This window comes from Perognathus longimembris, chromosome 7 (genome assembly GCF_023159225.1).
Source record: "Perognathus longimembris pacificus isolate PPM17 chromosome 7, ASM2315922v1, whole genome shotgun sequence".
In the NCBI taxonomy this organism is placed as follows: domain Eukaryota; kingdom Metazoa; phylum Chordata; class Mammalia; order Rodentia; family Heteromyidae; genus Perognathus; species Perognathus longimembris.
The window spans coordinates 10690263-10717965 of record NC_063167.1 but is presented as its reverse complement, the minus strand read 5'-3'; the positions used below and the strand labels follow the sequence as shown (position 1 = coordinate 10717965).

Below are 27703 nucleotides of genomic sequence, written 5' to 3'. Positions count from 1 at the left end.
GCCCACAGTATGAGGCCACCAGGTCCCAGGCAGCCCCAGGCCTGACCCCCACGCACCCCATACAGCTGTAGTGTGGGTGAGCCCTGTGGGAAAGACCTTCTCCGTCCACCCTCCCCATTCCCTGTGCACAGGGCGTCCCGGTGACCACACCGGTGCTGGCCTTGCCACACGGCCCTGCTAGGGCTGTGCAAACACAGGCGTGAGCGTGTGCCACTCTGAACACACAAGCAGCCAGTGAAGGCCTCCTTCTTGGGAGAGCTGCAAAGGGAGGGAACGATCACTCTACACAGACTGCAGAGCGTGTGCAAAGGCCCTGGGACACGACAGCATGCAGCAAACCGCCAACCAGAGTCACAGTGATTCTCCATGGCTGGGTTGCATCCTTCCCCATGGGGGACCTAGCCCCTTGGGGACAGGTGACACCCTGCTGTTCCCTGAGGGAGCCAGGGGGCGGGGGATGCTGGGGTCCCAGTAAACTCGAAGGGGCTTTGAGCCAGCACTGTGTCCGGCTGCCCTCACACTCTGACCTTCAATGGCCGGGACACACTGGTCCCTGTGACCGCAGGGGGGGCTCTGGGAAAGCAGTTGTGACTCCTTGGGAGTGCGGAGGAGGAGGAAGAGAGAGGGGACGAGCCGGTCCTTGAGCTGGGTGAGCCGGGTGCGTCCTCACCCAGGCCTGGGCAACAGTCAAGGAGAAAGAGGGAGCCAGGACAGAACCTGGAGTCACCTCCCGGGCCATGGTGGGGCCGGACTGGCCGCTTTCCAGACCAGGCCGGGGAGCCAGGCACTGGCCGGGCTCCCTGCCAGGAGGCATTATCAGCAACATCAGCTCCATGATTCGCGGGCACCCCAATATTGATACTGGTGATTAGCGGAGTCACGGGGCGGAGCCTCTGAGCTGAGGGACACACGGCAGCCGGCCCGGACCCTGCCGGCCCCAGAGCCAGCCTGGCCCTGTGCCGCCCCAGGTGCCCGTGGACGCCGAGCCCCCGGCCCCGCGAGGAGGCCCCCGCCCCCCGCCCATGCCGTGCCCCCATCCCTGCAGGCACCGAGCCCCCGGCCCCGTACCGAGCCCCCAGCACCCACAGGCACTGAATTCCCAGCCCCCCCCCCCCAGACGCGCTCTGCACACTCCCTTCCCTGCCTGCCCACTCCGCATGGCGGGGCCTGGGGGCAGGGACGCCCACGGCCACACCCCCTCAGGGGCCCTGTGGACGCCCACGCACGCTCAGCTCCAGCGCCAGCGCGTGCCTGGCTTTGTGCAGGCGGCGGGAGGGCTCCCTCAAGGATAAAATGTCCATTCGTTAAGTGACGCCGCCCTGTCTCTCCCATTTTGTCACTTTTATGTCCCCGGTGTTCTGAGAAGCGAGGGGAACTGTACGGTGCCGTCCAGGAGAGCCGGGTTTGAGTCTCACCCACTGTTGTCTAATCTCACCAGTCCAGACATGACTCGTTTTCCTTGGGGAGGGGGTCAGGTCTGCCTTATGTATTTGGGGGTGTAGTAGACACCAAGAAAAGGGGCCACCACCTCGGACCACTTACAGGGGATCCTTGTGGTAGACCGGGCACTGGAGAGCAGGGCTGCGCCGATTCGAATCCCGGCTTTACCTCCCACCAGCTGTGTGAGGCCGGGCAAGCTGCCTAACCTCTCTGGGCTCTGTGTCCCCACTTGCATAATGAGGATGGGAACTGACACAAATTCTGTAGCTGCAGACCTCAAACTGTCCTGATACATAGGAGATACACAACGAATGTCTCAGCACAACATTGTAGTTCAATGGGAAACGGAAAGTCAGATGTTGACTGAAAAACGGATACACGGCCCAGTCAAAGCTCGTGATGGCTGGGGGGGCTGGGGAGGGGGGGAGGCTCAGGGGCAGGGGTGCAGGGGGGTGCGCTGGACCCCGACCTGGCCATGGGTCAGAGCGGGCATCTGACCCAGTACACACGCACACACGTGCACACACACAGGCACGCGCACACGCACACACACACGATTTCTGCTGGTCCTGGCACTTGAACTCAGGGCCTGCGTGCCACCCCTTGGCTTTTCTGCGCAAAGCTAGTGCTCTACCACTTGGGCCACGGCTCTACTTCCGGCTTTTCTTTTTAACAGGCAGTCGGAGATCCGAGTCTCACAGACCTTCCTGTCCGGGCTGGCTGGGAACCGCCAGCCTCCGGGTCTCCGGGTCTCAGCCTCCTCCTGAGTGGCTAAGAGGACACCCACGAGCCTGCTGGAAGTTGTCATAGCAAGTGTCCAGGGCCTCGGAGTCACTGAGTGAAGACCGGGAGGGAAGGAGGCAGCCGCGCCAGCTCGGAGCCGGGGTGCCACGGGCAGATGGTGGCCCAGCCTGGCGGGTGCCACGGTAAGAAGGAGACGCAGCCAGGACCTGCTCCCCGCCCGGAGGTGCTGACAGGGGAGGAGATGGTGCCAGGGGGGTGGTGGTGCCAGGTGCCATTCCCCCCATCTCTATTTGATACTTGCTGGGAAGTGTGCGTTTTCTTTCTGACCTCACCTGACCTCTCTGAGCCCGGCTCGTGCCCCGGTTCCCCCCCACACCCCCCGCCACACTGGGCCAGGCTCAGAGGACATGAGGTGCTTTGTGGACAAGAGAACTGTGGTGCGGGGTTTGTGGGGGGCAGGGGAGGCTGGTCAACTCCCCCAAGCTGGGCTGTCCACCAGCAAAGGGCAGGGAGGGGAAGCCCCTAGGCGGATTGAGGCCCTGGGGGGAAGTCGGGGGGTGGGGGAGGTCGGGCCTTTCAGCTTAGGGACCTTGCATCACAGGTGACAGGGGTTTTGTCCACCTGCCCGGTTACCAAGGCAGCCAGCACAGTTAGAACTTTTTTACCCACTCCCTGCCCAGTCCCACCTGGCTCTGTCTTTTTCCCTCATCATCTACCTGGCATCAGAGAGGGCAGGCGGTCCCCGCCGGCTCACACAGCACGGCAGCTTCAGGGCCTTAGAAGCAGCCATGTATTTCTCTCCCGTTGGACCAAGCGGGGCTCCTGCCCCTCTCCTGCCTGGCCAAGTGTGGGAGACCGAGGGCGGGACCTTGGAAGGTCGAATGCAGAGTGGGCAGCTCAGGCCCCTCCTCGCTCTGGGTTTGGCCCCCGACAGATGCCAGCCCCTGCTCTCCCCTCCCCCCCCCTGCAGCCACGGCCGGCAGGTGCCTCCACAAAGGGGTGGCCTCCTAGATGCATCACAAGGGATGAGGGATGAGGGATGAGGGATGGGTCTCCACATCCCTCCCTCCCTGCCGGCTAACACCGGCATAAATCATGCCTGGGTCCTGATTGCTTCTGCCTCTGGCTAGCGAGGCAAGGTCACCCTGGAGCGCTCCTCCCGCTGTCCTTCGTGCCCGGGCCACCCAGGGCACCGCAGAGCCTGTCCCCAGGGCCCTGGGTGGGGTGGGGGCAGCTGGGAGGGGGCAGGCAGCTTTACGGCAGTTTGCACGGGGTTGGCTGCACCATCGGCGTTGAATGCCTTTGCTGTGGCCGCCACATCCCCCGCGGCGGCTTTCTAGAGAGCACGAATCGAGGAAATCGGTGGCAGAAACAGGGTAATGGGCGGCTTTCAGACCCCCGCACGAGGGAGGGCCAAGGAACAAAGAGGGGACAATGCCGGGGATAACTTCTCAGAAAAGCACCGGCCCGCGTGCCTTTCTGCTTCCCCTCAAATTCCTGATGTCCCCCCCGGACCGGCCCCGCTCGGAGAAGGCTGGCAGGATAATGGGGCGTCCTCGATGGCGGTCATCTCTCTGAGCTATTTTCTTTCTCTCTCTCTCTCCTCTCTCTTTTTGTGCTTTCCTAAATGCCGCAAATTATCTCCAGCTTTCCCGCATTACTCATGGAATCGAAAAGGAGAGTTATATTTCTAAAGTCAGGTAATCCGAAGCCGTGGGAAGGGCTGGTTTCTGAGCACTCCTAACTCGCCCTGGATAATGGCCACCGCCGGGCACTTCATTCACCGTCTCCCACCTTGTGCTGGCTGGAATCTTTAGACGACAGCAGGCAGGGAAACTGAGGCACTGGCAAGTTAAATGTCTCACTTGTAGTTCTTCAGAGGGAAAAAAAAAGGGGGGGGCCTCCTGGAGCCCGGTGTAGCCCCTGGCTGGGCCTCTGCCCGCTGGACCACGGGCGCTCACAGCCCACCGTCGGCTCTCACTGGGAGGCAAGGGGGCTTGGCTGCCCTGCTTGGGGGTCCCAGAGCTGGGCTGGAGGATGGTGTGGGCAGAGTAGGGGTGGAGGGTGGTGTGGGCAGGGCAGGGCTGAAGGGTGTCCCTTCCTCCTGACACCACCCAGTTGGACAGGGCCTGAGGCAGCCGTGAGGCCTGGGGCTCCCAGTATGGATGGGGACCTGTGGAGACATTGGTGGGCTACCCTGTCCTGGGACACGGGGACAGGAGCCTCGAGTCCTGGGGGACAGGAGCAGGGGACCTGATTCCTGGGGTGGCCATGAGTCCTGCGGGGACAGGGGCAGAGGGCCTGAGTCTTGGGGGGACAAGGGCAGGGGGCCTGAGTCCTGGGGGGACAGGGGCAGGGCCAGGAGTCCTGAGGGGACACTGGCCAGGGGCCAAGGTGCTGTGTGGCCTCCACTTCAGGTGTGCTCTCTATGTGACTGTGCAGACACCAGGAGCCGGGACTCAGCCCCCCCTAGACTGCCAGGTGACCAGGTCTGGGGACACTCACCCTCATTTGGGAAACGCAGCCAGCGCTGTGCTCCCAGTCAGATGGCGGAGGCCCGGCCCTCGGCCTGGGGGTCCCAGTCAGATGGAGGAGGCCCGGCCCTCGCCCTGGGCATCCCCCTTTCTTCTCAGAGCCCCCTTTCTAGCAGAAGTTGGGGGCAGACTGTGGGCTCACTCGGCAGATCCCAGGGACCTCAGAGAGCAGGAAGGGGGGGGGTCCCAACCGGCTCTGAAGTCTGTGCTTTACCGCTGGGTGCTGGGAACCATGGACGGTCCAAGTGTTCAGAGCTAGAACTTGGAAAGACCAGCCGGGCCACCTGGCGGAGGGAAGGGGCAGAAGAGCGGACAGGAGACAGGGACCAGGCCGTGTCCATCCGGCTAGGAGGTGAGGCGGTGGCCCGTGGGCCTGGCTATGGGGCCGGGGACAGCCCAGGATGACGGCAGGGGCAGACAGAAGGCCTGCAGCCCCACGCGGGAGCCCAGCCCTGACGGATGGCCCATCCTCAGAGCCCCTGCCTGGCAGCTCAGGGCTGGGCGGCCAACCCCGGTGCTGACAGCCTGTCTCTGAGGGGAAGGCTGGTGCCGGCCCAAAGACACCCTGAGGTCCTCAGGCCCCGTGGGAGGGGACAGACCTCAGGCCCAGCCTCTGGTTCCGCCATCCAAACATTCGGGTCACTAGCAGACACTTAGGCCAAGGGCGCACCGCCAGCCGGGCCACCTGCCCGCTGGGCCTCCCATCTGCCCGGGAATCTGTGCCCCGTGCAGTGCAGCCTGCAAACCAGGCCAGGCAGGGGCCTGGCCAGACCCAGCTGATAAGCCCTGATTTGCATATATGCAAATAACGCCCCTCCCTGAACAGAGCCTGGCCAGGCTGAGGCACAGCTGAGTGCGGGCTGGTCTCTGAGTGGGCTCCGTACCCCCTTCCAGAGGACAGGAAGTGAGCAGGAGGAGAAGGCGGAGCCTGGGAGACTTCCTGGCCCTCTGATTCTTACATTTATAGCAGGTGTTTGGGGGAGGGAAGGACCATCCCTAGCTCCATGAGTTCTAGTCCTGGCTCTAACCACCTGCCTCTGTGTGGTTAAGCCAGTCAACCCCTCTGAGCCTCTGTATTCTCACCCACAAAAATATGGAGAGAATACATCTGACCTAGGCTGCCGCAAGGATTGAGGGGTCCTCGCGCAAAGTGCAAGGTGCGGAAGGGCCGGTCTATGCGTGGGGGTCCCCAGGTCCCAGAGTTGGGGTGTGGGAGAACCAGAGGCACCCTGGTTCTCTGCCTCCTCTCGCCTGGCCCTGCTGGGGTTTCAACCATGGAAAGCCCAGCTCTCTCCAATACCTCAGGCGGGGGCCGGTAGGTTACTGAACCCGACAACAGCCAGCCTTGCCCACCCAGAGAGCAGGAAGCGGCTCCCTGTGTCTGGCTTGCACCTGTCTTGCTTTAAAGCCATGATTTGCCCATGGCAAGATGGGGCCCTGGCTTGCTTCCTTTTGCTTCTCGTCATCCCTGGTGTTAAGGATCAGGCTGTGAGCACCTGGGGCTGGGTCCTCCTGGGGTCCCCAGCAGTGGTGGAGAGAGGGCACCCCAAGACATGCTTGGGGGTCCCCGGATCTCAGCCTCTGCCTGTGGGGGCCTAGGTGGGGACCACAGAGCCTAGACAGGTTGTGCTCACTGCCCCATGCGAAGGGTTGGGGGTCCCGGAGGCGGCTGAGCCCCAGCTCTGGGGCACTGCGGGACCCAAGCTCTGTGTGGGAGACAGTGCAGCCTTGGGGTGGCTGTGCCCCAACCCCTGGGGCCCCGTAGGACCTGAGCTCTGTGTGGGGGATGGGGCAACCTCGCGTGGCACGGCCTCGGTGCCGGCCGCTTTCCCACGGAGAGGAAGAGAGAACTTATTCAAGCGAAAAGTCTGACAAAGCTTTCAACGCCAGCGTGCGTTTTGTCCTCTATGCCACAAATTGTCTTTATTGAAAAGGATAAAAGTCCTCGCGTTTGGGACCCTCCCAGACAATCTAGAAAACACAAGACTCCGCGCCTCTAGGGGAGGGGAGTGCCGGCGCGGGGGGCGAGGGGGGGGGCAGCGTGGGCACGGGGCTGAGCGCCCCGACGGCAGGCAGCAAGCTCAGGAAGTGTGTGGCGACGGAGCCCCAGCCCCGAGCCCCAGCCTCCCCCATCTGCGGAAAGCGGACATCCATTCTGCCGCTGGACAGGAGACCGAGCGTCCCCAAAGGCAGACCCGCGGGCCCCGGCCGGTCCTGCCACATCTCTGTAAGGATTGATTGAGACCAAGAGCAGGGCCAAGCCGGGAGAGACAAGAAAGGGAGGCCGTGTCCCGGGGATTATTAGATCTGGGGGGAAGATTAGGATCTTACAGCCCGCTAAAGCCTGTGTGCGCCGCGGCTCAGGCACAGGGCTCCCACCGCCTAATCCCTGCTCCGGCTCTCCTAGCGCTGAGCATCCTTTATCTTCCAGAAAGGTCCTGGCCTCCTCACCCACGGCTGCGAGCCGTGAGCTCCCTCCAGGCGGAGGGGCCGAGGGGGCCCAGGGCAGCTCTCTGTCTCTCAAAGCTTGGGCTCGGCCCTCCTTCCTCTCAGGCGGGAACCGCTGGAAGCCAGACTGTGCAAGATGGAACCCAGCTCTAGCGCTCACTGGCTGTGTGACCTTGACTCCATTTCTTAACCTCTCTCTGCTCGCTCCTCACTTTCCTCATTTACGGGACCAGGAAAATAACAATAACAGGATCTAACTTGTATCGGTTAATGCCGATCCGACTCATTAATATTTATAAAGCACTTAATAAGCGTGCCCGGTGCACAGGAAGTTCTACATAAATATTTGTTAAATAAATATCTGTCTTGCTTGCTTCAAAGGGTTTCGGTGCAGTCGTCAGATGAGAAATCCATGCAAATCCTGATACGTGGTAGAAATTCGTGCCAGTGTATTACAGCCGTGAGTTCCTCGGAGCTCCATTTCCCCCCAAAGTGGCGTTAGAGTCACAGACCACACCCAGCCATGAAATACCACCCGAGTTCGCCAGCCGTGGGTCCTCATGCCAGTCAGGCGCGGGCACCGGGAGCCAAAGACGGCTCTAAGCAAGAGAGAGAGACAGAGAGAGCACAGAGCCAGTGATCCTCACACAGCGTAGCCTCAGTTTCCCCTGCGTGAGCAGGAATGCCTTTCTTAGGTGTGGAGAATCGTGGTGCCCAGGCCGGGAAAGAGCCTCCAGGAATACCTGTGGATCACATGACGTTCCCCCAGGCCTGGCCACCAAACCCTGTGCAGGGCTTTTCTGCTCGCTGATTGGCTGAGGCTGGCGGCTGAGCGCCAGGGAGGAGCAGAGAGTCCCGGATGAGGCACTGGGGATTCTCCTCGGGAGCTGAGGTGGAAGGTGGGCCTGGGGGTAGGAGGTAGGAGGCAGGAGGCGTCCAGACAACTGGGGCCCAGCCACCCAGGGGGAAAGGCCCAGGGATTGTTTACCCAAAGGCTCTGGCCTGATTTAACCTAATGTGTTTGCCTAACCGCTTAGTTCCCAGATAAGAGGCTCCAGAGATGAGTGGACAACTACCCCACCCCCAGGAGAAGCTGGCCTCCAAGCTGCCAGACCAGGAGAGACCAGGGCTGGCGGGCTGGCCTCAGGCCAGGACCCCAAGCTGGGGAGCATCCGTGCTGTCCAGGTCTTCCTCTTACCCAGGGGCAAAGAGGCAGCCCAAAGTTCTGACAGATGTTCTCAGCTTCCTACTGCATGCTGGTGGTAGAGCGCTATTGTGTGCCCCAAGTGTGCTCCTACTGTGTGCCCCAAGTGTGTGCTGGTGGAGAAGCACTTAGTCAAGCGACCCCAGGGCCTCCTGGGGCCCGGTGCAGCAGCTTCGGCCCAGCAGGGTCCCCAAGGCCCCCCAGGCCAGGCGGTCCTTTCCCAGGCTCTGCGGGGAAGGTCTGAGGAGTGGGGGCGCCAGGCAGGGGCTGCTGGGCAGAGGCCGGTGGAGCCGTCACACCCACAAGTTCAAACTCCATCCTCGCCCAGAGGTCTGAAACGCGTTTGAAAGCTGGCGTGGCGTGGTTTCCGGCAGGACGTTTCCGACACGCGGCGCCAGTTCACCTTCAGGCGATGTGGACACGGGAAAGGTAACTGAGCCCCACCCCCGGGACGCCTCATTACACATATGCTAATCGGTAGCCCAGACAGGCTGCTCCAGACATCTCATCGGGGGCCCGCGCGGCCAGCGCGCTGAACCTGCCCGGCCGAGCAGCTGTTCACGCGCCAGCCACGTCTGCTCACGAGATCCCACCGGACCGTGCCGCGGCCGGGGAGAGGGGGAGCCGACCACAGCCTCCTCACGTTCAGACACAGAAAAGAGGGGCTCAGAGAGGTGCGGTGACTCCAGCGGGGCCACATGGCACTCGGTGGTGAAGCAGATTCAATGGCTTCCACCCTGCCACCTAATCACCTGAGACCAGGAGGCTGGACGGCAAGGGCTGCGCTGGTCAGCAGAAGTGAGGCAGGGCTGGGGGGCCCTGGCTGCCCACCCCCCCACCCCGGCTCTGGTGCCTCAGGGCAGTCGGAGCCTAGTGCCAGAGCCTTGGCCTGGGCCTCCGGAGGCCTGGGTGAAATGCTGTCTGGAGGCCAAATCCGGCCTTCCCTCCCCCACTCCTTGATGGAGCCGCTAATTTTAGCCGGCCACAAAGTCAGCCTGAGCTTTTAAAATCAGGGCTGATTTATGTTCTTCCTTAATTGCTCCAAAAAAAGTGCTCTGCTCGTTGGAAGGAGAGAGCATGAATTTAGCTCTATTTGGGTTACAAATGTGAAGCCCATTTCTCACTGGAGTGGCAAGGAAGAGAATGCGCTCCCCACTGTCCCCCTCCCCTTCCCCCCCCGCCCCGTGCTCGGAGCCTGCGTGGGTCTGTGAGCCCCACAGGCTGGATACCACCCAGGGAGACGTCACAAAGTGCCAGGGTGCCACCGAGCCACGCCACGTCACAGTGCCTGAGGGCCAGGGTCCCCCGTGAGGCCCCCGTGGCAAACTCAGCCACTTTCCCCCCGCCCCACACACGCCCCGTCGAGGCGCAGCAGACCCGGGGCGGGGTGGAGGCCTCGTGACGGATGCCCAACGCCAGGGCTCTGCCAGGGAAAGGACAGGCCTTCCACGGCTCCGGGGGCAGCCCCAAGGGTGGCACCAGACCCTAGGGTGGACAGGACGATCGTCCCGGCCCACCTAATGGCCTCTTGAAGATGTCCCGTAAGCGAGGGCCGCGATGCATGCTGGGGTGGTCGGCGAGGAGCGAGGAAGGCCGGCCCACACCCGCAGGCTGGCCTCCAGTCCAAGGGGACCGCCAGGGTCCTGCAGTCAGGGGAGAGGGGGACAGAGCCCTGGACGGGCGTGCTCTGGATCCCTAGGACACCACACGGAAGGAAGAACCCGGGACAGGGCCCCACCCGAGCAGAAAACCAGATGCACACCCCAGTATGGGAGGCGGGGGGGGGGGCTTATACGTGCTGCAGAAACCAGCATGGCTAATGCAACCGCACTTAACCAAGTACCTCCCGCATATGACCCTGCGGGTGAAATCCCATCATTCCACTGATTGATTGATTTGATTGTGGGTCGTGGGGCTTGAGCTCAGGGTCTGGGCACTATCCCTGAGCTCTTTGGCTCAAGGCTAGCACTCTACCACTTTCAGTCACAGCTCCACTTCCGGCTTTGTGGGAGTTAAATGGAAATAAGAGTCTCATGGACTTTCCTGCCTGGGCTGGCTTTGAACCAGCAATCCTCAAGCCTCCTGAGTAGCTAGGACTACAGGCATGAGCCACCAGTGCCTGGCCCATCATTTGATTTTTATAATAAGCGTGACAACCGATGGTGTCCCCCAGGTACAGATGAGAAAACCAAGGCTCAGAGAGGTGAAGGAACTTTCCCAGGGCCACACAGGAGCTGCACCCGACTGTCTCTTCCATTCCCATTCTCATTCTGTGACAGCACACTCCCAGCTGGGGTGCAGAAGAGGAAATCAAGGGCCAGGGTGGGGACCGGCGTCCTGGTCCACCTCTAGGGACAGAAGCTGGAGGGGGGAGAACACCCCCACCCCAGGCACCGCCCTGGATCCTGTTGGAACAGGAAATCTGCTTCGGTGGTCCCCACCCCGAGCGGGCCCCCGGGTACCTGCTGCCTCGCGCCTTCCTGGATGGGCTCTCTCTCTCCAGCTCCCAGGGACCCCCACCTTCCCTCCTCGTGGGGAGAGAGAAGCAAGGATACTGAGACGCATGGGTCCCCAAGCCTCCCTGGGCCAGCCCGAGGTCCCCTCCCCAGGTCATCGGAGCTCAGCTGTGGGGTCCAATCGGCCGGGCGGGTCCTGCAGGCGGGGACAGAGGCCCCGTCCCACACCGGGAAGGGCTGCTGGGCTCTCTGATTGCCAAAGTGGACCGTCTACCCAGGGGCTGGGCAGCGAGCAGAATTACGGTTCCAAGAACCAACAGATCTGGGTTTGAATCTGGGCCCGGATGCGCCGGTGAGCCTGAGTAGGTAACCCACCCTTTCTGAGCGCCTCGGTTTTCCTACCCACGCCAGCAGAGCCAAATAACAGCGGTGCCACTGGGTGACTGAGAGGATTCAATGATAGGGAAGATAAAATGATAGATAAGAGGGAGAAGCAGAGAATGTTCCAGCAGAGGGGCCTTCAGGGATCTGACGGGGGCGGGGGGGGGGGGGGAAGAGGGGGGGAACCAGGCCAGAGAGAGTCTGTGCTTGCCTGGGGTGGAACACTGAGGCCCTGCTGTGATTGTGTCCTGACTGCTTTGGGCTCCTTTCTTCTTCCTCTAGAATGTTCCGGTTCCAGGGTGGAGAGCTGAGTGACAGAGGCGGGGCCTCAGGGGTTGCCCATGGCTTCTCAAGTGGAAATGCCACTCAGAAGTGGGGCTGGTGCTGGCTGCTCCCCCCTCCCTCCGATCGGTCCAACCTCCCCCTCCACCTGTGAGGCTACTACCATGAAAGCCCCAGGCCCAGATGCTTATAATCAACAGAAAGAACTCGGCTCAGGGTTCTGGGGGTGGAAGACCGGAGGACCAGGGCTCAGCACCCACCAAGGGCCTCCTGGCTATGCTATCGCCCCCCCCCACACCTTGGGGGGGGTCAGGAAGGGGTCCAGGCCATGCCTCATGGTAACATCAAACCTCCCCAGCCCCCCTTAGCCCGGCCCCTCCAGGTCCTCCAAGGCCTCCTTTCAATATCAGCCACACGGTCAGCACATTTAAGCCTAGGGTTCAAAAGGGACAAATGCTCAAGGCCACAGGACCCCGGCCTGGGGTGGGGGTGGGGGGGCAGGGAACAAGGTGCCCACTGTCCCTGGCTGGGCTTCTTCAAACGCCAGTGCCTGCCAGCAGAGGCTCCCCGACATGCCCCCGATGGAACCTCCTCCTGCCAGTCACCCCAACCACCACGCTGTCCGGCAGCCTCAGCCGTCATCGCGATGGTGGGGGAGGGCTGAGGCCTGGGCCCCCAGTGAACCGGGGCCAGAGTCGGGCTCTAGGCTGAGCGGGTGACCCCGGGGGCCCTCAGAGGCCTCTGTCCACCTAGGGGACCCGGGGGGAGCACACGGTAGAACTGAATCTGAGGTAGAGACCCCTAGGAAAACCAGAGGGCCACCTCGGCTGAGGGGGGGGGCCCGCCTCTCGCCCCCCCCCCCGCCCCCCTTAGCTCCCTGACCACTGCCTGTCAGCTGGGATCAGAACTCCAGACTCCTCTCCAAAACCCTCCCAACGGCCCTAGGCCCTTCTCTCCCCACTTCCCAACCTGGACGTCCAGTGAAGGTGTGCTCGCGCTCTCTCTCTCTCTCTCTCTCTCTCTCTCTCTCTCTCTCTCTCTCTCTGTGTCTGTCTCCTGCTCCGGTGATATGATGCCGCTAATAAGATTAAAACGTATCTCCCTCTCAGGCATCGATTCACGGTACTGATTTACTGTTGCTTCTCAGCTGCTACAAAACGGATGCGCGAGCTACCACCTTCATCTCTATCCATCTCCACGCTGCTAGGAAATAACTGCTAATTAATACCTTTCTGCCTCCCGTCGCCTGCCAGTTCCGAGGGACATCAATACGCTCCCACTTCCCGCCACCCCGGCCACCTCACTCGCTCCAGGCTGCAGCCGGACCAGAGGCATCCTGGGGGCGGAGGTGGGGTGGAGGGGCGAAGGGCGGGGGTGTGTGTGTATGTGTGTGTGTGGCCAGGTCAGAAGGGATGGTTCAGCTCCCACAACCAGCCCCCCCGCCCAGCCTGAATCACGGTCTCCTCATCTGTAACATGGAGAAAGCGTGGGGCTCGGCTGGGGTGAAAGGAGATCATGGCTGGTGTGGGGCACACCGACTGGCCCCGCCTGTCCGCGCCCCGGAGGTGTGTGGTTGTTCCGCCTCGGGAGTGAGGCCCTGAAGAGCCCCAGAAGGATCCAGCTCTTCAGGGTCACTCAGCATCATGGCCCCCGCAGAAGACACGTCCCAGCAGCGAGATCAACAGCAAGCTTTCCTGGGGTCTTAGCTAGTGACAATGGGGACAGGACCCCCACTCTCCTCATCCCCCCACTGTGGATGTGTGGGGTGTCTTCGTCCCCCCCCTTACAGGGAGCCCCTGTAAGCACCTTTGTCGCCGCGTGTTAAATAGCTACTCAAGTTAGGGGTGCCAGGCTGTCCCACCAACGGGACAGATGCCAGCCCTGCGCCCGTGGCTCAGGTCTGTCATCCCAGCTACTCAGGAGGCTGAGATCTGAGGACTGGGGTTCAAAGCCAGCCCGGGCAGGAAAGTCCGTGAGACTCTTCAACGAGCTACCCAAAAAGTCAGAAATGGTGCTGTGGCTCAAATGGTGGAACACGAATCCAGCCTTGAGCAATAAAGCTCAGAGACAACGCTCAGGCCCGGAGTTCAAGGCCCAGGACCGGCATGTGTGCACACACACGCACGCACACACGCACGCACGCATGCACGCACACACGCGCACGCACACGTATGAGGGCCGAGGTGAATGTGCTGTGCTGGGTGACTCTAGCTTCACCCCTCTGTCTCCCTGTCCCCTCTAGGGGGGACCACAAGGCCTGGGTGAGGGGTGCAAGGACTCTGTACAGGACACCCCTTCGTTCCCCGGACCCCACCCCTGACCCAAGGCGGGCACTGCTGGGCGCGGGCGGTGGGAGGGCCAGCAGGGCCGGCAGCTGTGAGAGCCACAGCCAGGACCGGCACTTCTAATAAAACATAACGAAGCGTGGGATCATAAAGTATTTCGTTTAATTCAAGACTCCCATGAGGTGGGGTAGACCAGTTGGCCAGCAGTGGAGAGGGGCTGGGAAAGGCTTGGATGGGGGGGTGGGGGGGTGGTGTTGCTGCTGTGTACATCCTTGACAGCTGCCCGGCCTGTGGCTGAGCCCCGTGGGCCTCTCAGGGCCACCCCTCCCCCAGCCTGAGGAGGCTCAGGTCCCCTGGCTCTTATCCCAGCTCTGTCCTTCCCCTCTATCGGTGAGCTGAGACGATACCCTGGTCCTTCTCAGCCTCAGTTTCCCCACCTATAGAGGAAGGGGGTAGACCCTGGACAGAAAAGCTCCAGATTCCCCTTCATCCCCAATGGCTGAGACCCCCCCCACCCCCACACACACACCAGCCTCTGCTTGTTGCCTGTCTGGGCTGTTACTCACACAGCAAAGCAGAGGGCGCCGGGCCTGTGGCACAGAAAGGCAGAGCCTTGGGCTCAACGTGGGGCCCGGGCCACCCCAAACATCGCCATGACCCCCACACACGGCACACTCGTCTGCTCGGACCCCCACGCCACACTAAATATAACTGTGGCATCTGTCTCTCTGCTTCCCTTCCCAGGGAAGTGATGCTGTTTAAGTAAAGCCCTTTAAATTTTAAAGAGCTGGGTTGCTTGCTCTCGGTAGGAAGCTTCTGGCAGCGGAGTGGAAGGAAGTCATAATAACAAGGCTAGAGCAACAGAGCAGGGCGAGCAGCCTGCATGGGAGGGACGCGGGTCACTGAGGGCCAGGCCTGCGGCCGTCCACAGTGTCCCAGCCGGGGGCTCGAGGGGCCACAGACACCCCGAGAGCCTCCCAGGTTCAGGAGAAGAGGACCCCAAGGTCAAGATGAGAGAGCCGGCAGAGGACACGGAAAGCAGGTTAAATGGCTTCAAACCACAGCATAGCTGTGCCAGGACAAGCAAGCGGCTTTACCTCTCTGGGCTGTGGCATTTCCCATTCCCCGCCTCCCCCCCTCCCCCGACTTGGTAGCCATCTCTCTCTTTATAAGCTGCAGATAGCAGCAGCACGGGCCTCCTGGGGTAGGGCTGGGAACAGGGAGTGAGTTACAGGTGTGCACCACCAGGCTCTGCATTCATTCAAGTGCTAAAGGAACTAAATAGGACTCATCCATCCTGACCACATGGCTCAGGAAAGACCCTTCGATCGGCCCTCCACCAACGACCCAGGGCGGGGGGGGGGGAGGTGGCGGGGGGCCACGGAGGTTGTTGCAATCTGGAAACTTCCCCCAACAAATCGTATTTCCCAAGGGGGCAATGCAAGGTGGGTTGGAGAAAGCTTCCCAACAATTCAGCCCTGTGCGCTCGTGTCACTATGAGCTGAGTACGGGAAACCCTTACATTCCGCCCTCACACACGGCCATCAGATTGAGAGAGAGAGAGAGAGAGAGAGAGAGAGAGAGAGAGAGAGAGAGAGAGAGAGAGACTCCATTGAAATCTGACATTCAGAAAATGGCAGGAATTCAGCGCAGATGCAGCTGGGGTTTGAGGGGGAAGGCGGGGAGAGCAGGCCCGCCAGCCACCTTCGCCCAGGGAAAGGTTAGCACCCTAGGGAGCCAGAACAGCCAGAGGAGGCTACAAGGACAGACAGCCCCGGGGCAGGGACCTGCAGCCAGGATGGACAGACAGACAGAAAGGGGCCGGGGAGTGCCAAGTCTCCTGGGCCAATGTGGCCCCTGAGAGCCGAGGTGGCCATGGTGGCATTTCCCCCCCCCCCATGGAATATTGACCCCAGAAGGCCACCGTCCCCTCCTGAAGGGCCACAGCACTGAGAAGCAGCGAGGGACGGGAGAGACCCACCAGGCTGGCGGCCTGGGCGGGGGCGGGTCGGCGACTGCCTATCTTGCCCCCCAGCACTTCAGAGAACGAGGCAGCAAAGAAATTGGTGCTGGTATTGGTCACGGCAATTTCAGAAAAGCACCAAATGTATAAAGCGCCTCATGAATTTCAACTGGCAAAATTAGTCCTTATCAAAGTCAATTTGAACTGTCAGGTAGATGGAAAAGGGACCAGGCCAGAAAAATAGAGGGTCAAGAGGAAGCCACCTCAATCCGCTTAGAAGCCGGGAGCTGAGCGATAGCTGTCGGGAACTGGGGTGGTGGTGGGGGGGGAGGGAGGTTTCCTAAGAAATATTCCTCTCCATATTGAAGCCGGCTACTCCCCCAAACTCCAGCGTCTCCTGGCTGGGAAGAAGGGTGCGACGGAGGTGACGGTGGGAATCTCTACCCGGCAGCCCAGGGCACGCGCTTTCTCCAGGGATCTCCTCCTTGTATCACCACCAGCGAGGGCAGAAGCAGCCACGGGGTGGAGCAGCTGGAGGCTGAGGAGGAGCAGCAGCTCCTCTGCCGGGGAGGAGGGGGCTCAGAGCCCACCCTCGGGCATGGGGATGGGAGGAAGATGACCTAAATGGATGGAAGGAGAAAGAACATCTCCGTGGGAAATAGGGTGGAAAATAGACTGGGGAATGACGAATCGGCACACCCCGGGGTGAAGTAATCAATCAGGGAGACGCCAGGGCCAGGGAGAAGCAGAGACACTCAAGAGCTGGGATAGGAAGGACACGTCGCAAAGGTCAGCACGGACCGGGACCGGCACAGAATGCTGGCACAGACCTCCCCCCCTCCCCCCGCCTCCACGCAGGGCACAAAGCTCTCCCCCAAATCCTCAACCTCTGGAAAGCCGGCCGGCCACCCTCCCAATGCCCCTTACACCAGGCCTGCCTCATGTATCAACTCATCCATCTTCATCACTATTACTATATAGTATCCTTCGGTAGTTACACACAGGGGCTTCCACTCAACAAGGCAGCGGATGAGTACCACACATGGTGAACGAGGTCACCCCATCCATCGTCCCCCCCCCCAACTCTCCCAAGCCCACCCAGCCCCTCAGCTTACCATCCTCACGTGTGTATACTGACTCTACTGACCGCATCCACGCGCCCGGCCTTCCTCGCTCTACTCATCTGCCTCTCTTTCCCTTGGCCCTCACCTCCCTCACACCCCCCCCCCCCAACAAAACCCACGTCAGCTCCCTGTTATGCATTCTGCTCGGTGGTCCCCCCCTTGTTCAGCGGGGAGAGGCACGCCTGGGGTCCTCCCCGGAGTCGACCATCCTTGAGCCAATTTGTTTGTGTAGGCATACGCACGACCCTGTATAGGTATTCATAGAAGTGTGAAAAGGGTACAGCGCACGGGCCTGCCCTGAGAGCTACACACACACACACACACACACACACACACACACACACACGCCTCCCATTACAAATGGGGAAACTGAGGTTTGGCCAGACTGGGTTGCCTTCCAGTTCCAGGTGACAGAGGACACAGCACCCTGTCCCCAGGGGCTGGCCAGCCCCAAACCCCATGCAAACAGCCCTCCCCCCCAGGGCCTCCCCAAGCTGCCCAGGGGAGCTTGGCACATCCTGGTCACCGAGGGCTATGGGACAAATCACAGAAGCCCCCCCCCCCCCCGCACGGTGGCCCTGGCACCCCGGCTCATCCCCGCTCCTCCGCAGTCTCCCGTGCTCCCGCCGCTGCCTTCCCAGATTGCCGAGACACCTGCTCCACTCTGAACCTAACATTTTTCTCTAACTTGACTCATTATTTACTTAAATAAAGCCATTTTAAAGAAGGAGCAAGGGAATTTAAATCATAGCCCCAAATGGCAAACCGGTGTTACATGCCTCAAACAGAGGGGTGGCTGGGAAAAGAATTGCGATGAAAACAGAAGGCTGCTCCGGCAGACCTCGCCCTCCCCCCTCCCCCCTCCCCCCTCCCCCCGCGGCGCGCCCAGGAAAACGGCCGCCCCTCCCCGTCTTCACAAGTGAGGCGCCACCGGGCTTCCTCCCTGGTGCTGCCAGGACCTCGGAGGCAGACCGCTTGGCATCTTGTGCCTAGGAAGACAAGGGCCCCAGACACCAATGTCCTGAGAGGAGAGCGCCCCGTCTGCGCACCCCTGGGTGGCTACAAATGCAGCCCCTGAACGGTGGCTCGGGCAGCCAAGGGCCTGGGCTTGGTGGAACTCAGTTACTTAGACACTAAGAAAGTTGAGTTTGTTGTACCTCAAACATCACTTCCACGCGTGGGCCTCCATGGCCCTAGACGGTAAGCCCCCGTGGGGCAGAACGAGTGCAGGCCGTCTCGCCCAGTGTCTGGCCTGCAGAAAGTACGCAGACGAACCGTGAGGCACAAATGGAAGGAAAGAAGGAGCTTGGAGGAGAGAAAGGTGGGGGGAAGGAAGGAGGAAGAGAGAAGGGAGGGAGGGAATGATGGAAGGAGGAAAGGAAGAAGGGAAGGAGAGAAGGGAGGGAGGGAGGGAGGGAGGGAGGGAAGGAAGGAAGGAAGGAAGGAAGGAAGGAAGGAAGGAAGGAAGGAAGGAAGGGAAAGGAAAGGAGGAAGGAAGGGAAAGGAAAGGAGGAAGGAGGGAGGGAGGGAGGGAAGAAGGGAAGGAAGGGAGGGAAGAAGGGAAGGAAGGGAGGGAGGGAGGGAAGGAGGGGGAAGGGAGGAGGGAGGAGGGAGGAAGGGAGGGAGGGAGGAAGGAAAGAAGGAAGGAAGGAAGGAAGGAAGAAAGGAAGGAAGGAGCTGCTCTGTGGCCCATACCCTCCCTCAAGAACTCGACCCTCCCTCACTTGCCCTCCCCCCCACACACACCTCAAGCTCTGCAGCGGGGCGCACGCCCCGCCCCCACCCTCCATGCCACTTCCTTGCCAAGCTGGGCCACGACCCACTTTTCTGCCCTAGAAGTGAAGAAAGAAGCCTTTGTGAGGTGGCCCTCTCTGCCGCCCCCCCCCATCTCCTTCTGTCCCCACCAGGAACCTGAGGTGCTCGTGACAATGGGTCTTCACCTGCTCCAGGCAGCCACACGCCAGGCCTGTGGCTATTGTGTGGCCTGAATACCCACTTGACAAACACCGGAGCACTGGCTCCACAGATGAGTTCCAACCATGGCTGCTACAGCTACCCACCCACCCACCCACCCACCCACCCACCCGCAGGCCAGACAGCGCCCTGCCAGTGCCCCAGAGCCCTGGCTGGCCGGCCCTCCCCTGCTGGGCCCATGGCGCCAAGGAAGTCCTGATGGGTCGCTTCCTCTGCAGGCCCTAAGAGGAAGGGAGCCATGCTGGGGAGACAATGGAGCCCCCAGGATCTCGTGATAACGCAGCCCAGAGAGGCCTGGGAAGCTCTTGAGAAAGAACAAAAGGGCAAAGGGAACAGTGTGGAAAAGGAATAATAATAATAAAACCACTCATGGCTCAGCTGCCTCTCCAGGTGGCTCTGGGCGGCCCTGGCGATTTATGAGGCCTGGGAGGTAGGGGGCGCCCCCGTGTAGCCCCACCAGACCCACACCGGGGTCCGCAGGGCCTGGGGCTTGGAGGATTTCCCGGCGTCCGGCGCAGTGCGTGCCAAGTTGTAGCTGTAGCCCACAGGGGCCTCAGTGTTTCCATCTTTATAATGGGTGGGAAGAGCGAGGGCAGAATTCCTCAGCCCCTCCTCACTCTGTGGCTCTTCAGTCCCCAGGGTGGAACCCCAAAGGTTCTTTGAGGGTCCTCGGGGGAGGGATATGCCCTGAGACCCTCTCATCTTGGGCACTGGGGGGTGTGGGGGGGTCTCGATATCTCTTGTCCCCCTACCCAGGGAAATGGCGTAGGGAGTCGGGCCTCATGAAAACCACAGCCAGCCGGTGCCAGGGGCTCACACCTCTCATCCTAGCTACTCAGGAGGCTGAGATCTGAGGATCGTGGTTCGAAGCCAGCCTGGGCAGGAAAAGTCTGTAAGTCTCTTATTTCTAATTAACTACCAGAAAACCGGTAGCGGAGCTGTGGTTCCAAGTGGTGGAGCGCTAGCTTTGAGCCAAAATGAACTCAGCGCTCCTGAGTTCAAACCCCCTGACTGACAAAAATAAAACTACAGCCAAACACCTGCCCTGTGCCAGGCTGTGAGCACGTGAGGATACCTGTCCTGGACAACCGTTCCCAGCAACCCCACCCCCACCCCCCACAGGCCCATCACGAGACCCCCACGCACATCTGGAGACCACAGCTGGAACACTAAGACCATCCCTGCAGTCACACCTGTCCCGGACAGCCGTTCCCAGCACACACCCCCCCCACAAGCCCATCACGAGACCCCCACGCACATCTGGAGGCCTCAGCTGGGACACTAAGACCGTTCCTGTGTTCACAGGTGAGACCAGGGGAAGGCTCAGGACCTGAGCTCAGCCAGGCCCCAGGGCCCACGCTCACCAGGCCCCTGCTCCAGCTGGGGCAGCTCTGTCTGTGCGCCTTGGCCCGGACCTGGCCAGCCCTCCTGGCTGGGTTTCAACACAAGGAGCAGCTACGAATCACCTGACGGAGCTTCCAAAGCTCCCAGCTTCAGAAAAGCCAAGTTGACCTTCTAGAACCTTCTTATGGGAACAATCACCCCTCTCCCAGGCCATGGACTCAACCGAGAACCACCCCCTTCCCCAGTCCTGGGTCCTTCCAGGCAGCAGGGCTCCTCTGCCCACTCCTCCAGCCTCAGCCCCAGCATCCCAGCAGGCCCTGCGCCCACGGAGGCCAGCGACTCCCTGTGGCCACCCTCCCTACCCTATGGCCCTCGGGCCTGGCCCCCCCACTTACCGTGCAGGGAATTCCCACCCCCTCAGAGCCTTCCTGGGGTCCAAGTCAACTCCAGGATGCCCCTGAGCTGGCATCTCCTTATTCAGTGTCTTTAACTGCTCCCCGGTGAGGCGGGGACCGTGTTTAGACCTGGGACAGGGGCCTCGTGAACACAGGGGAGCCGACAGATCCACGGAGGGGATCCCCGAAGTCAGCCTCCAGCAGAGGCCAAAGAGAGAGACAGGAAGTCTCCTCGGGCAGCTGACCCCATTCCCGCCTCGCCCACCCCACGTGCTTCTTCTCGGACAATCTCATCTTCCGCCTGGTGGGCAGGCCAGCCATGGCAGGTGAGGCTCGGGTGGGTGGTGACTCACTCGCTCTGGATTTCATGAAGGTGGGGAACCCCACTGGGCGGCTGTGCCAGCCGGAGAGGAAGGAGGCAGGGCCTCCCATGCCTGGGCCACGCGTCAAGTACCCAGCAATCTATTCCCAGGTCGGGGGCGGGGGGCCACCCCTGCCACGGTCAAGTTCAAGTCAGCCACAAGGGACATTCAGAGCTGGGAAAACAGGCATCAACCAGTGTCCAGTGTGGATTCTGTGGGGTCCCGCTCGAGTCACGCTCTGAGCCTCATGACTCCCTCCACGGAGCTTCCGGGGGTTAACTATGAACCACCCAGGCTTCAAATATGGTAGCAGCAAGTGCAGAACCCTCTGGCCTCCTCCCTTCCTTCCCTGCTTCTTCCCTTCCTTTCCTTTCTCCCTTTCTTCCACTCCTCCTAAATTCTAGAAATATCTATTTCTAGAAAAGTCTGGAAATACCCATGAAACAGAAGCTATACTATTGTGTTTTTCCTCCCCGCTCCTCTCCCTTCCTCCCACCCTGGCCCAATGCTCCTCAAGGACCAAGGGCAGCACCTCAGCAATGGGGACAGGGCGGGAGCAGGAAGGGAGGACAGGGAGAGAACAGGAAGTCCCGGTTCTCCGGATTCGCCTGCCCCCCCCCAATGGCAGCTGGGGTGCTAGCGTGTGGCAGTGGACACAGCTGGATAATGGTCACATTCCCACTCCACGCCGGGCCAAGAAAGACACCTTAGGCCCAGGGTCTGGATGAACATCAAGCACAGGGGAGACATCATTCATTCATTCATTCATTCAGCAGACACATCTTGAGGCCCCAGGGCTCAGAGGCAAGCCCTGCTCCAGGCCGGGTTCCGGGATGAACCCCCCAGAGCTGCGAGATTTAACGGGAGTGTGGCCTCAAGTGACGCTGCCTACTGAGGGGCAAGGGGGGTGGAGGGAGGAAATGGAGAGCAGGGACCAGGACAAGGACCCACATCTGTTCCTGCAGCCATGAGAGGTGGGCGTGAAGGAGGAGGTGGGGTGGGGTGAGGCCGGGCCCAGAATCCTGGGGGTCAAGTACAGGGAGTGCTCGGACGGCTCTGCACACCAAGCCGTGTGCCCAGGGTCCGCCTGGCTTGGCACCGGGGGACTAGGGACGAAGCGCCACCTGGCCTGCGGCGGATAGAGGTGGTCACAAGGGCAGAGAGACTCCCACAGTGCCCGGGCGCTCGGGTCATGGGGCGCTGGCCGGCATCACCCCAGACTTCTGGGGGCAGCGGGAAGCAGTGCCATGGTAGAGGAGGGGAGGCAGGCTACGTCCCCAGCCACCACACCCAAGATCCACTCAGCCCCACCTGCTGCCCGCTGCCCTTTCCCCTTCCCCAAGCCTCAGTTTCCCCCATTGGGTCCGGGGACACTACACAGAATGACAGGTGAGGCACCGCCCCTTAATGAACAGGGCTGGGATGTCTTCAGAGAGCAAGAGCATCGTTCCGGGGCCAGGTCCCGGCTGCCAGTCAGTTCACCTGTAAATCCAGCCTGAATCCCACGTGCTTTTCTAGAGAAAGCTTCATACATGCCTCCCGGAAGAAATAAACCACGCGCGGCCCCTTCTGAACTGGACGGCACGCAGGGTTTTGAACTCAGGGCCTGGGTGTTGTCCCTGAGCTTTTCTGCTCAGGGCTGGTGCTCCACTTGCTGATTATGTGGAGATAGATGACTTTCCTCCCCAGGCTGGCTTTGAACCTCAATCCTCACATCTCAGCCTCCTGAGTAGCTAGGGTGACGGGTGTGAGCTATCTGTGCCTCGCCTCAGTTACTTGCTCTTTGTTCAATCAACTGGCAGGCAATTTTTGGGTGTGTGTGTGGGGGGGGGGTGCATCACTCTCCAAAGCAAATCACTGTGGGTGAAAGACCTAGGAGGGGCCAGTGGATCCCCCCCCCCCGTCACTGCACCGCTCCCCTCCCCCTCCACATGCGCAGCACCTATTGGCTTCAGCACAGTCTTGGTCAGTGGAAAGGTCTGGACGTGGGTTCTCTCCACTCCTGACTGCACTGGAAGTTTCAGGGGAGCCCCCCCCCCCCGCCCCGGCCACCCAGTTCCTTCTCAGGAACCCCATCCCGAAGATATGTACTTCGAAGAAGGTGGCGTCGAGCGCTGTCCCACCGCTGACATTGACTGTCTAAAGTAGAAGTGCTCCCCCTACTCTGTAGTGCACCAGGTGGGGAAGCAGCTGTCTGTGAGGAGCCCACAGGGATGGGCCCTGCCTCCCCCCGCATCCCTGCAGACACGCCCTGCCCCCGGGCAGATGCCCGTTCATCCTCCTCATGATGTCTGTGTCTTTTCAGGAGGGATGCTCCCTCGCCCATCTGTGCAGATGAATCCGGAGTAATTCTGTCTCGCCTTGGGTCTAGTGAGGAGTAAAACCCACAGGCCTGGGGAGCCTGTGGCTGCCTGTGCCCATCACACCCCTCACACACACACACACACACACACACACACACACACACACACTGAGCTGGGGAGTCGGACAGTCCTGTGTGTACCCAGTACGGCCGAGGTGACCTTGGACAAGTCTCTGGGCTCCCTTCTGTAGGACAGGACTCCTGGTCTCTGACAGCCAGCGTGAAAGCCTCAGAGGGGACAGGGGTGGGGGAAGCATAGGGTGGGACGCCTAGACACGGTGGGAGGGACGCCCAGCTCACAGAGGGTCCGTCCTCTGAGCGAAGAGCCCATTTCCTGTCCTGTAAAGGCAGGGGCTCTCTCTCCCCCAGCCTGGACCATGTTCCCAATGGCCAGCACCGAGCCCCCGGGGAATGCATACAATTCACTCCTAAATAAGTGGATTCAAGTGGCCTGCAAACACTGAGCCAGGTTGCTGGCTGCCCAGGCTAAGTCCCCAGGGTCCCCAGGACACTCGGGTAACCAGACTCCCAGCACCTTTCCCCAGTGGTAACTTTTGCCTTTGAGATCCTGGACGGCTGGTCCTGTCTGGGCCTCTGACCTCTGGCACCCTCCCCTCCCCACTCTCTAACCAGCTAGCAAGGGGGGTGGGGGGTGAGGGGGGCTCAACCTGAGGAACCGGAGTAGCCATGCTGCCCCATCATCATTTAGATGTATTTCCTGCTCCCCCACCCTGCACAAGGCAAGTCCAGCAGCCTAGGAGTAAACACTATAGGGAGGAGGGAGTCTGGGGGCCAGGCCAGGAGGGGGTTCTGTAACCAGCCAGAGCCCCTAAACCCACCCTGCAGCCTGAATGGGGGCTGAGTGTCCCTGGCTGCTGTGTAATCCAGACAGGATGCTTGGAAAGGAGCCAGCAAATAGTTAGATCCATGAGGAAGACTCGAGGGTGGGGGGCGGGGACTCTGCACCCCATCGGCCTGGCAGCTCTACCTTCTGACCAATCATGGTTCATAGGACTGGGGTGGGGGGGTGGGGGGGTTGGTGGGGGACAGGTGTCAAATAAAGGATTCTAAAATAAAAATGTACAAGTATCCAGAAACACCAGAGCTAAGTGTTCCTGGGGTTGCTCCCAGTCTGACATTCTCTGCACTTAACACCCCAGACTGTGGCCCGGAAGTACTCCAGCTGGCACAGTGGCCTGGGGTGGGGGAGGGCACGGTGGGGGTCCGGGCCCACGTGGGGTAGCCTGTCCAGAAGAACCCGAGTCCCCAGGGGGAAGGGAGGAGAGGCCCCCCCCACCCTTCACGATCTGGAGCTGGGTGCCCTCAGCCCTGCATCTCACCCACCTGCAGACACAGCTGCTGGGCCAGCCTGCCCGCGGGGCGGGGCCCAGAGGCCCTGGCTGAGCCCTTCAGCCCTCACCGAGCTAGCCCGCAGGGCACCCACTGCTCTCAGCAGAAGCAAGCTCAAGGATCATCCCTCCCCCCTCCCCCTGATCTCTAGGCTCAAGTGCAAGACTCCCACTGGGGCTTCAGGAGGTGACGAGAGATCCAAGCCACTCTCATGGTGCCAGTTCTGGGACCCCAGACAAAGGTGGGCTCCCCCTGGGGAGCCTCTGGTATCAGCGAGTGGGAAGACAGGAGCGAGAACTTCCTGCCCAGCCAGCTCTGGGTGCCAAAGCCTCCTTCCTCCAGCCAACACATTCTCCCGAGTCCAGTCCCCATGCGTGGTGCCCCGAGACCTGTGGGGGCAGAACAGACCAGGACGCCAGGCCCCGGCCCCCCACGGGCCCACGGGGTGGCAGCCCTCGCCCCTTTGGGTCAGCACGACTCTGGACGGCAGGACTTCCGTCCACCCCTCCGAGGCAGCTCCGGGCCGGCGGCCTTTGAGAGACCGTGTGCAGGTGCACAGCTCTTGGACACTTCCAGGAAGGGCGCCCTATTCCCACTCGGCCCACCTCTGTGTCTGGGCAGATGCCTCTTAATACCCGCCCCCCACATATACCAGGACTGGAAGGGGAAAAGGGACCCCACCCTTGTGCTCTGGGGGCTCCTCTGCAGGGAGTCCCAGGACCTCCTCCCCTACATCCAGCAAGCCAAGTTTCCCTCTTCAACCTGAGCCTAGAGCTGGGACGCATGGCGGGGGGTGGGGGGGTGGGGGGAGGCGGGGAGTGGACATGCTCACCCCTGAGCCCGATCTCCCCATCTCCACCCCCCACACCCCGCAAAGCCTGCAGAGGCAGAAGATGGAACCCAGGCACCCGGGGCAGGGAGAGAATGTTTCGGGGTTCAGCAGAGGGGAGGGGGCCCGACTTAGCTTTCCTGGTGGTTGCCACCCCCATCCATCTGAGCCCCGTGGTTCTGCTCTGCGCAGTGGGGGAGGGGGACCCCCTCCTGTCCCCCGTCCGCTCCCAACAGTGTCCAGGTGAGGGCCCCAGTGCATCTCCAGCAGCCCGGCTCTTTCCGCTGCGCCGCTTCCCAGCCTCCCCTCCTCACGCAGCCCTTCCCGCTGGAGCATCCAAAGGGGAGCCCTCACCCCAAAGTTAAGGGAAGGTCTGGATCCACTCTGGAAAGTCTCTGCTGCCAGGCCAGGGTTTGCATTCCTTCTGGGCCTGCCAGCCCCTCCCCCGCGGCGGGCAGGACCACCTTCCGGGCTCAGATCCCGCTTGCAGGTGGGGATGTGGGTGGGGCTCCTTGGGGGGCACCCTCCCTGGCAGGCACCCCGGAAGGACCAGAACCCCGACATCCCCCCTCCACCTCCCCATGAGGCGCTGTGGGTGACAGCGGATACTTTTTGACATCTGCCGCCCCCCCCATCCTCGGGTGGGGTGGGCTGTGACCCCAGGAGGGCTGGCTCTGGGCGCGCAGGGTTGGCCCATGGAATAGATGGGGGGGGGGTGTTCCAGGAGCGGGCCCTCTCTCTCACACACACACCCCCGACCGGGGCTGGCTCGGTGTGGGTCCCCTTCCCCCTGAGGAGATGAGCTCGGTTCACCGCTGGCTCAGGTGTCGCCAGGTTAGGCTCTGCCACCATGGAGAACCCGCCAGGCGGCAGCGCTGGGCAGCGCGGGGCAGCGCGGGGCAGCGCGGAGCAGCCCGGAGCCTCAGAGCCTCGCTGGCGCCGGGCGATCGGCCGGGCGCTTCAGCCCGCTCGGGCGGGCTCAGCCTGGCCCGGGGTCCGGGCGGGACACAGGCACGCGGGCGGCTGCCCGGCCGTCCCCAGCCCCGGGAGCAGGCAGGCTTCCCGGCTCGCCGCGGCCGGCACTCCACACACGCTCAGGCGCCACGGAAACACAGGCGCCCCGGAACCCCCCACCCCGAAACGCGGCCATCGCGGTCACGGCCCCCGGAGCGGAGCGGAGCGCAGCACCCTCGGGGCGCGCGTGGAAAGCCCGTCCCGGCGCGATGGCGCGGACTCGGCCCCCGCGCGGGTCGTCCCCGCCGCCCCCGGCCCCGCGCTCACACTTTGCCGCACACCCCTCCCGGTGACACGGACCCCGCACCCTCCAGACGCTCGCGTCTCCCCACACTCCGCGCCCTCGCCGCACGCAGCTCCTTCCCGGACACCCTCGCCCACAGACGCAACAAAGACACACGCTCGTGCGCACACACACCACACTCACACACACTCACACACGCGTGCGCGCGCACACGCGCTGGCACCGACCCACGAGCGCTCCTCGGAAAGCGCCCTCCGAGTCCATGGCGGAGACAGCCGGCTCGCACCTCGCCTGCCCGGACGCGAACGGACCCCCCCGCCGCCCCCCGCCCGCCGCCCTGGCCTTTCGGAGCGAGCGCCCCCGGATCGGACCGCGCCCTCCCCGGCCCCGGCTCCCCCGGCTCCCCCGGCGCCAGGGTCCCCGCGCACTCACCGCGCGCCAGGTCGAGGATCGCGGCGAGCAGCAGGCAGGCGCCGCGGCGCAGGCTCGGGGCGGCTCGCATGGTGCCCGGGCGCTGGCGGCGGCGGCGCGGGGCCCCTCGCCATGGGCTCAGGCGCGCTCCGGCCTCGGGCCGCCGGCCGAGGTGCGGGCGGGCAGCGCGGGGCGCCGCGGGGGCGCCCCCATGCCGCCGCGGCCGGGCTGCGCCGGGCTGCGCGGGGCTCGGGCTCCGCGGGGCGCTCGGGGCGGTCCTGGGGCGCGCCGCGCCTCCCGGTGCCTCGTCCGCCGCGCGCGGAGCCGCCGCGGCCCCGAGTGCGAACGGCGGCGGAGTTTGGAGCCGGAGCCCGCGCCGCGCTCTCTCCGCCCGGCGCTCGCTCGCTCGCTCGCTCGCCTCTGCCGGCGGCGCGAGCGCCCCCTCCCCGCGCCCTCCCTCCGCCCCTCCCCCGCTCCCGCCCCCCGCTCGGCCCTCCCCTCGCCGCCGCGCTCCCGCCGTATTATACTGACTTTTCTTTAATCCTTTCTGGGCTGTT

The 27703-nt window shown here is 62.3% G+C and overlaps 1 protein-coding gene across 1 annotated transcript in view; it reads right to left on the bottom strand.

Annotated features, from left to right (window-relative positions):
• Positions 1 to 27257, bottom strand: part of Igsf21 (immunoglobin superfamily member 21) — a 162287-nt gene extending 135030 nt beyond the window's left edge. The window contains 1 exon segment of the mRNA XM_048349827.1: positions 27168 to 27257. Within this exon segment, the coding sequence (XP_048205784.1) occupies positions 27168 to 27237 (70 nt within the window). The 5' untranslated portion in view covers positions 27238 to 27257.
• Between the last annotated feature and the right edge of the window lie 446 nt (positions 27258 to 27703).